The sequence below is a fragment of the Salvelinus namaycush genome, chromosome 34, assembly GCF_016432855.1.
Source record: "Salvelinus namaycush isolate Seneca chromosome 34, SaNama_1.0, whole genome shotgun sequence".
Taxonomy (NCBI): domain Eukaryota; kingdom Metazoa; phylum Chordata; class Actinopteri; order Salmoniformes; family Salmonidae; genus Salvelinus; species Salvelinus namaycush.
In genome coordinates this window covers 13859604-13869048 of record NC_052340.1, presented here as the reverse complement: position 1 = coordinate 13869048, position 9445 = coordinate 13859604, and the positions used below count along the sequence as shown (strand labels likewise).

General features: G+C 41.2%; 1 protein-coding gene across 2 annotated transcripts in view; it reads left to right on the top strand.

The window, feature by feature from the left end:
• The first annotated feature begins 936 nt into the window (after positions 1 to 936).
• Positions 937 to 9445, top strand: part of LOC120028336 (alpha-2-macroglobulin-like) — a 40478-nt gene continuing 31969 nt past the window's right edge. Inside the window, exons 1-12 of one of the 2 annotated variants that reach the window (XM_038973553.1) lie at positions 937 to 1191; positions 4824 to 5007; positions 6299 to 6455; positions 6688 to 6740; positions 7274 to 7294; positions 7475 to 7643; positions 7778 to 7862; positions 8104 to 8218; positions 8353 to 8464; positions 8547 to 8656; positions 8862 to 9029; positions 9193 to 9429. In XM_038973553.1, the coding sequence (XP_038829481.1) occupies positions 1091 to 1191; positions 4824 to 5007; positions 6299 to 6455; positions 6688 to 6740; positions 7274 to 7294; positions 7475 to 7643; positions 7778 to 7862; positions 8104 to 8218; positions 8353 to 8464; positions 8547 to 8656; positions 8862 to 9029; positions 9193 to 9429 (1512 nt within the window). In that variant the 5' untranslated portion in view covers positions 937 to 1090. The remainder of the gene's footprint in view (positions 1192 to 4823; positions 5008 to 6298; positions 6456 to 6687; positions 6741 to 7273; positions 7295 to 7474; positions 7644 to 7777; positions 7863 to 8103; positions 8219 to 8352; positions 8465 to 8546; positions 8657 to 8861; positions 9030 to 9192; positions 9430 to 9445) is intronic. The other variant, XM_038973554.1, reaches the window with a different exon arrangement.

Sequence of the window (9445 nt, the reverse complement as noted above, 5' to 3'; positions counted from 1 at the left end):
TACATGTCATTAGACTTGGTTAGGTGCACATCTAATGTACTTCTATGTTCATCCTTCATATTGTATGAATTTCTCTCCACGATATGTTTAGAATTGTGATTGAAAAAAATGCTTATTGTCATGTTACGACTACCTCATCCACAAGCCATTTGTGGGGCTGCAGAGTTTTAAACTCTGAATGATGGAGAAGGAAAGAGGAATTTTTGTCTGTAGACCTCACATCAGCAACCACTACCTCGCAATTGTTTCTTCGCCACAGAGCTGTGACCTGCAATATGCAAATGAAACGCATTTAGAAGAGTTATTGTCCTCTTAAACATGAACTGAAAACAAACTATCACAATCCTTTAACATTGGAAGAAAAAAAACATACCTGGCCTGCAGCCTCATTGTCTTGGAGTGGACATTCTGAACCTTGTTTGTAGTCCGTAGGTCACATGACCAAGGAGCTATTGAAATGTGAAAGTTTGAACAATTCATGTTAAAACGTGTGAGATGAAAATGAACAAACCAAAGGGTGTGCAATATAGAAGGGTAGTCAGTGGACATTCTGAAACTTGTTTGAGTCAAGTAGGTCACATGACCAAGGAGCTATTGAAATTCGAAAGTAAAAAAAGTTTGTACTTTGTTTACGCTCCCTAACTAATTCGACTAGGAATACCAAATGTTGCTCACATTTCCACATGTTTATTAGCTTTGGAATGCGAATGAATGTCCAAATCGGGAAAATAATGTTGTGCGCAATTTTTCCAACATCATGCCACTTATTTGGAGTCTGTGCCTCAAGTGGTTTGAAAGCGCGAATATCGGTCGAATATCCAACTTGAAACTTTCTTTACGTCGATGGATGTTCGAGGGGGAAAGAGTTCCTACGCCCGAATTTTGTGTCATTCTGACCATCCCATTTCTCGCGGGGCTGTGACTGTTTGAGAACTTCTTCGGAATTGGGAGGAAACGGGAGGTGGCTGCGGTGTGCCAAACAATTTGGAAGGGGGTGACACAAGAGGGTGCATTTGGGTATAAACAGCACCGTTTGTGCAACTTTCCTGACCATCTGGACGAGGGAAGGGAGCATTTCGAAGTGCGGAGGATGTGTACCACGGTTATGGCCATGGCTCTCAACTTCCTTTGCCTTGTATTTATCACATCAGTAATTTTACGAACTGCGACATCGAGTACCTTCAATGAATCGTAAGTACGCTACAAAACATTTAACGTACAGTAAGTAGTAGGCAGTAGAAGCACGTAGTATTTTCGTCATTTAATTGAGGGATTAAACTCACAACAAGCAATTGTCGTTTACATGTTTGGCTGTGTAACGGATGTGAAATGGCTAGCTAGTTAGCGGGTACGCGCTAGTAGCGTTTCAATCAGTTACGTCACTTGCTCTGAAAACCTAGATATAGTGTTGCCCCTTGCTCTGCAAGGGCCGCGGCTTTTGTGGAGCGATGGGTAAGGACGCTTCGTGGGTGACAGTTGTTGATGTGTGCAGAGGGTTCCTGGTTCGCGCCCGGGTCGGGGCGAGGGGACGGTTTAAAGTTATACTGTTACATTGGTGCTGTTGACCCGGATCACTGGTTGCTGCGGAAAAGGAGGAGGTTGAAAGGGGGGTGAGTGTAACGGATGTGAAATGGCTAGCTAGTTAGCGGGTACGCGCTAGTAGCGTTTCAATCAGTTACGTCACTTGCTCTGAAACCTAGATATAGTGTTGCCCCTTGCTCTGCAAGGGCCGCGGCTTTTGTGGAGCGATGGGTAACGACGCTTCGTGGGTGTCAGTTGTTGATGTGTGCAGAGGGTCCCTGGTTCGCGCCCGTGTCGGGGCGAGGGGACGGTTTAAAGTTATACTGTTACAGCTGCATACCACAGTCTATAATCAAATTGAGGAATTCATTATTCTCCGTAATTTCCAGGCTATGCACCTGCAGATGTAGGGTATGTCACCTGAGCAATATAATTATTTTAGTTATAAACATAATATTACATAACAACAATCGTGTATATGCTTACTGCACTGATATAGCTGAATATCTGCTTGTAATTGTCTCCATTTGTGAATAACAATATATAAAAAAGTTGGAAATGGGAAGGCCACAGGACAGGAAAAGTACCATTCTCTCTCTTTCTTGCACGTGAGAGGCTTTTCATATCTTATGAGACATGCTGGCAAACAGGCCTGTACATTTTGGGGTTACAAATCCGACTTGTGATAGTCCTTGGATAGTCCATATTAGTGTGCTTTCCTCCAATGTCCCTCTGTGCAATCATCCCCAACAGGGGCTTCATGCACCCTCAAAATCTGAGGGGCACAAAGTATGTAAGGATGGCTGGGGGGTGGTCCATATGGGGCTTAGGACCCTGGCCTGAAGTTGGAGAATGTTGAATGTTGCTTTTCTAAAGTCTCCCAACTTGCCAACAGGCATGCCAGCTAAGAGTAGCTTGCTTGTCTGTCTTGATTGATAGCCTGAAATGGCTTCTTGGTAGCTTTATATGGTTAGGAGACTGGGAACATATCTTGGCTAGCTAAAGCCAACTAAATACAATTGCTAGGTGGCTAGTAGTATAGAGAAACAACAAAAATAATAATGACCCTAAGCACACAGCCAAGACAATGCAGGAGTGGCTTCGGGAAAAGTCTTAATGTATTTGAGTGGCCCAGCCAGAGTCCGGACTTGAACCCGATCAAACATCTCTGGGGAGACCTGAAAATAGCTGTGCAGCGACGCACCACATCCAACCTGACAGAGCTTAGAGGATCTGCAGAGAAGAATGGGAGCGACTCCCCAAATACAGGTGTGCAAAGCTTGTAGCGTCATACCCAAAAAGACTCAAGGCTATAATTGCTGCCAAAGGTGCTTCAACAAAGTACCTGGTAAAGGGTCTGAATACTTCTGTAAATGTGGTATTTAAGTTTAAATTTGTAATAAATGTGAACATTTCTATGAACCTATTTTTGCTTTGTCATTATGGTGTATTGTGTGTAGATTGAGGAGGGGAAACAATTTAATCAATTTTAGGAGAAAGGCTGTAACATATCAAAATGTGGAAAAAGTCAAGGGGTCTGAGTACTTTCCAAATGCATTGTGTGTGTGTGTATACACTACCGTTCAAAAGTTTGGAGTTACATAGAAATGTCCTTGTTTTTGAAAGAAAAGCACATTTCTGGTCCATTAATATAACATCAAATTGATCAGAAATACAGTGTAGACATTGTTAATATTGTAAATGACTATTGTAGCTGGAAATGGCTGATTTTTTAATGGATTATCTACATAGGCGTACAGAGGCCCATAATCAGCAACCATGACTCGTGTTCCAATGGCACGTTGTGTTAGCTAATCCAAGTTTATCATTTTAAAAAGCTAATTGATCATTAGAAAACCCTTTTGCAATTATTCTCTAACCAGAATAGAAAGAGGAGTGGGAGGCCCCGGTGCACAACTGAGCAAGATGACAAGTACATTAGAGTGTCTAGTTTGAGAAACAGACGCCTCACAAGTCCTCAACTGGCAGCTTCATTAAATAGTACCCGCAAAACACCAATCTCAACGTCAACAGTGAAGAGGCGACTCCGGGATGCTGGCCTTCTAGGCAGAGTTCCTCCGTCCAATGTCTGTGTTCTTTTGACCATCTTAATCTTTTATTTTTATTGGCCAGTCTGAGATATGGCTTTTTCTTTGCAACTCTGCTTAGAAGGCCAGCATCTTAGTGACCCCAAACTTTTGAACGGTAGTGTATATGCGTAATATATATAACGCAACAATTTCAACGATTTTATTGAGTTACAGTTCATATAAGAAAATCTGTCAATTTAAATTCATTAGGCCCTAATCTATGGATTTCACATGACTGTTCAGGGGCGCAGCCATGGGTGGTCCTGGGAGGACATAGGCTCACCCACTGGGGAGCCAGGCCCAGCCAATCAGAATGAGCTTTTCCTCACAAAAGGGCTTCATTACAGACAAGTACTCCTCAGTTTCATCAGCTTTATGGGTGGCTGGTCTCAGATGATCCCGCACGTGAAGTAGCCGGATGTGGAGGTCCTGGGCTGGCGTGGTTACATGTGGTCTGTGGTTATGAGGCCGGTTGGACGTACTGCAAAATTCTCTAAAATGATATTGGAGGCGGCTTATGGTAGAGAAATTAACATTAAATTCTCTGGCATCAGCTCTGGTGGACATTACTGCAGTCATCATGCCAATTACACGCTCCCTCAACTTGAGACATCTGTGGCATTCTGGTGTGACAAAACTGCAAATTTTAGAGTGGCCTTTTACAAGGTGCACTGTATAATGATCATGCTGTTTAATCAGCTTCTTAATATGCCACATCTGTCTGGTGGAGAAAGGAGAAATGCTCACTAATAGGGATGTAAACAAATTTGTGCACATAATTTGACAGAAATAAGCTTTTTGTGCATATGGAACATTTCTGGGATGTTTTATTTCAGCTTATGAAACATGGGACCAACACTTTACATGTTGTGTTTTATATGTTTGTCCAGTGTGTATATGTATATCTATTTTAAACAGTACAAATCTGAGTGGGCACGAGCCCCAATGGGCATGACGCCCTTGTTCCCCAATACATGGTTGACAGACCATCAAACAACTAATTGGTATTCCCTCCAACACTGTCTGAAACAGAAACAATTTCTCATTGTTTGGACTCTGAGTGGGGCACATAGCCAGAGACAATTAAGGTCACTTTGTCCCCAACTTTAAAAAAATCAGTAGGCTACAAAGGAACTAAAGAGCTGTTTGAGTACACTGCCACTTAAGTATTATTACCACAGCCGCATTCATGCTGATTCTTTCCCCTTTTAGGATTTACCTGGTGACGGTCAGCTCGGAGGTGGTAGGAGGGACCAAAGAGAAACTTTGTGCTCAGGTCCACCAAGCCACAGAGCCTCTGTCGTTGACGGTGTCGCTGGAGATGGAGGGTGGCAGCAGCATCATTCTACTGGAGGAAGCTGTAACACAGGACTTCTATCGCTGCATCTCCTTCCAGGTCAGCTGCAACTGTGCTGCGTTCAGCAGGCTACAACGTTGTGGAATGCTCTGATATAAATATTTCATGTAGAACCAACATGCCTCTCTGACATGTAGGTTAAGAAGTCATGCCAGCCCTATGTATGACATTTCTAACTGCAAAGTTCCACAACGATGTGAGCTACTGAATGTGGCCCTATTCTATCGTCTTTCATGCAAAAGCATCCCGACCACAGTCAACAAGCCAATGGGTTAAATGTTGACGTCATTTCTTTACTTAACACTGACCGGAGTCATCAGCTTTAATAGTAGCTGACACTTTGAATTGGGTCTCTTTCCTGTCAATGGTATGGTGTTACACAACCTGTGCCTCGCTTCATATTGATTTTAGTTGAACAGTTACCCCCATCAGTTGTACATACACTGAGTATACCAAACATTATGAACACCTTCCCAATTTTGAGTTTTGACCTTAGAACAACCTTAATTTATCGGGGCATGGGCTCTACAAGGTGTCAATTGTTCCACAGAGATGCTGGCCCAAGTTGGCTGGATGTCCTTTGGGTGGTGGACCATTCTTGACACATCACACACAGGAAACTGTTGAGTGTGAAAAAAACAGATGCGTTGCAGTTCTTGACTAACTGGTGCACCTGGTACCTACTATCATAGCCTGTTCAAAGGCACTTATCTGTCAATCTTTTGTCTTGCCAATTCACCCCCCGAATGGGGCACACATGTCTCAATTGTCTCAAGGCTTAAAAACCCTTCTTTAACCTGTCTTCTCCCCTTCATCTACACAGATTTTTGAAGTGGATTTAACAAGTGTTATCAATAAGGGATCATAGCTTTCACCTGGATTCACCTGGTCAGTCTATGTTATGGAAAGACCAGGTTGTTCTTAATGTTTTGTACACTCAGTGTGTGTAAGATTACAGTTGATAGAATCTCCTGGCTCTTCTGTGGTCATTTTGTCTAAATAAAGTACTATTCTTACTAGCTTTTAAGTTACCTATGCGCATTCATTCAACAAAACACATTCATTTCAGTATTTTATTTTGAATAGTTTGGTTGTAACTCCGTCATGTTGTGTGGAACTCAACTTGAATTCCAGGCTGGGTGCTATATGCAAAATGATCCAACCTATTAAAGGCAATAGCAGTTATTTTAAATCATACTTTGCTATGCTATCTACCATTTAACAAAAAGCCCTCTGTTCTCAAGCTACTCGGAGAGCCAAGCTTTGGTTAGGAGCTAGAGGATTGTAGAAGTTCTAACAAGCTTCCATTCTTCTGTTCTTCATGTTGTAGGTACCCCCAGTGAAGGCTGACAGTGTGGCCACTGTCCATGTCAGCATCAAGGGGAGGAAGGATGAGATGAGTAAAAAGACCAAGATCCTTATCAAGCCTAAAAGATTCCTCACCATTTTCCAGACAGACAAACCAGTCTACAAACCTGGACAGACAGGTAGTTAGAAATCATCTTTGATGAACACTGAAACTGACCCTTCCTGAGTTATTACTTGTAAATGTACTAAACTGACTCTTTTGTCTAGGCCTACTGTTAATTTTGATTGATGATTATGCATACTTTACAGTATATTTGTGAGGCCATCAGAAAGGTCCTTCCTGAAATGGATGATGAATATACTGTACATAGACAGATACTATATAGACAAATGTTTCTAACACTTTTCCAGTCAAGTTCCGAATCGTCTCGCTGGATGCCAGTTTCTTGTCATTCAATCAGATAGTAAGTTACTCTTTCAATGTTGTTCAATATAAATAAAGTTACTCTTTCAAAGCATTTAAGTTGGGTTGAACAGGACAGCCGAGTGTTAGTCAGCTTTGGAACATTCTAGGGAGGTGTAGTTTGGGAGAGGTTTACTGTAGTTGAGTAAGGAAGGCAAGTGATGGAGCAATGATTTCATCCTCTTGCAGTCTAATTTTGTCTGCTATTATTTTATTTGTTTAATGGGTCAGTGTGTGTGTGTGTGTGGCTCAGCAAACATGTGGTCAGAGTTCATTTGGCCTGGCTGTTTGAGCAGAGCATCTGAGTCAACATGAACTCAAGGCCTGCTCTGTACTGTAACTCTGTAGATAAAGATGCCTGTACTGTAGAAACTGTTTTGGAAAGTTATGAAATGTTTGTTTTAAACCCATTTCCTGACACGACAGTAGTTCCCTTTAGGCCTACTGTGAAAATAATTTAGGGAAATAATAAAGTTTGAAAATGTTTTTTGGGGCCAAATGTTAAATGCTGAATGTTTTGTTTATCTTTTCTAGTTTCTAACAGTGGAGCTTCAGGTGAGACTCATTCAAATCCATTGCAACTAAAAACCAAAGCTGTATATAACATGAGCAATAATAATGACATGATCTCCCTTCAAAAATATTACCTGCCAATATGTACTGTGGCATGAATTTATACAATTCCTCTCTATAACAAAAATACATTCCTTAAACCTATTATGAATCTGTATACAGGACCCAAACTCCAACCGCATTGCTCAGTGGTTGAACCAGTCAACAGTGAGTGGAATTCTGGACCTGTCCCACCCCATGTCCGCAGAGGCAACGCAAGGAAGTTACATCATCACTGCATGGAATGAGAAGGGAGAGCAAACCTCCCAAAACTTTGACATCAAAGAATATGGTGAGGAAATTGGCATGGGATAAAAACATTTGATGATTATATTGTTTTTACATGGTGATTTAATTGTGGTGTGATTATGTTTTTGGTGTAGTTCAACAGACCACGAGGATGTAATATCTGTATGTATTTTTTAGTGTTGCCCAAATATGAGGTGAAAGTCTATCTTCCCCAAACAATAACTATTCTGGACAAGCAAGCAACACTGAGAGTTTGTGGAAAGTAAGTGCATAAGATGATAGAGCATGATAGACAGTAAGATGATAATGACAAACAAGCTTTTAAACTGGGACATTTTATGGGCAGAATATTAAGTCAGACTTAATTTGTGTGTTGCATAGACTTTACTTGATATATATACTGTCCCATGTTTGATACTTGCTCATGTTCATAGCTGTTTCTATTTTTACAACACGTGATTGCCATTCTTGAATTGTTTTTCTTCTGTTGACTTTGTTTCTAGATACACTTATGGAAAACCAGTGCTGGGGTCTGTCATGGCGAAAGTTTGCAGAAATGTCATTCAATATCGCTGGTTATATGATGCTATTAATATCTGCGAGTTGTATCATATGAAAGTAAGTATTTTTTATTCTTGTTATGCCAAATTCTTTGATGACAAAGAACACTCACTGTGGGGAAAATGTTGAGGTTTATAGACGTTTTCGTAGCGGATTTAAGCTGAGCTACAATAACTACTCATTCTGCCTAGACCGACACAACTGGTTGTGCAACCCAAATTATTGACGTGACCCGGTTCGGTCTAAATGAATCAAAGTTTGATGACTTCGAAGTGGAGACTGAGATGGAAGAATATGGAACGGGTAGGAGAGAACCTTATCTTGAACGTAGATGTGTTTACATGCTCAACTGTTGACCTCTGACCCTTGCCTGTGTTCTCTCCAGGGGTCATCCTTAAAGGTAGTGGCAAGGCAAGCTTCACCAATGTCATCATAACTGTTCGTTTTGAGGACGTGCCCCAAGCATATAAACCAGGAATTGCATACGAGGGGAAGGTGAGGACAAACTATATTAACAAATGCCTTTTTAATAACGCTGCAGAAAATGTATTACTCAGAAAAATCGATTTGAGCATGAAGTGGTGATAAATGTTAACATGTAATTTGGAGCATGTAAACTAGGCATTTGATGTCTTGTATTTAATGGGAGTGTATATTTAGTATATTGAATGTCTGCAGTCATCCTGTCCTGTGTTTTCAGATCAAAGTGACCGGTCCAGACTCTAGTCCCATTCCCAATGAGCCTGTGTATCTCTTCCTACAAAACAGTGGCACATCTGAGAACTGGACTCTCACCACAGACAGCAAGGGCATTGCTTCTTTCTCTCTAGACACTTCTCTATGGAGTTCTGATTCTGTCTCTCTGTCGGTCAGTGGTCACTCACTCATGTTTTCCTCTATTAAATATTTAATGATATTATTTAAATATTAAATTGTTTGTTCTGAGTGAGATCACTCATTTCTCCTGATGTATTCTCCAAGGTTACTACAATTGTTTATTTTTCATATATTTTCTGTTTTTCTTGAACCAGGCTCGTTATCAAAAGGTTATGGAGGATTATCCGTACGAGCAGGGTGTGCGTAGACCAGAATATTCATCCGATTACCAATTCACAAGAGAATTTTATTCCAAGAGCAAGAGCTTTGTGAAGATAATGCAGGGTGAAGGGAAGTTATCCTGTGAGAAGGACGGTATTGTTCTTGCTCACTACATCATCCAAGGGGTGGAGCTGAAAAAGGGACAGACGACCCTGGACTTCTTCTATCTGGTAAGATTAAAGGGAT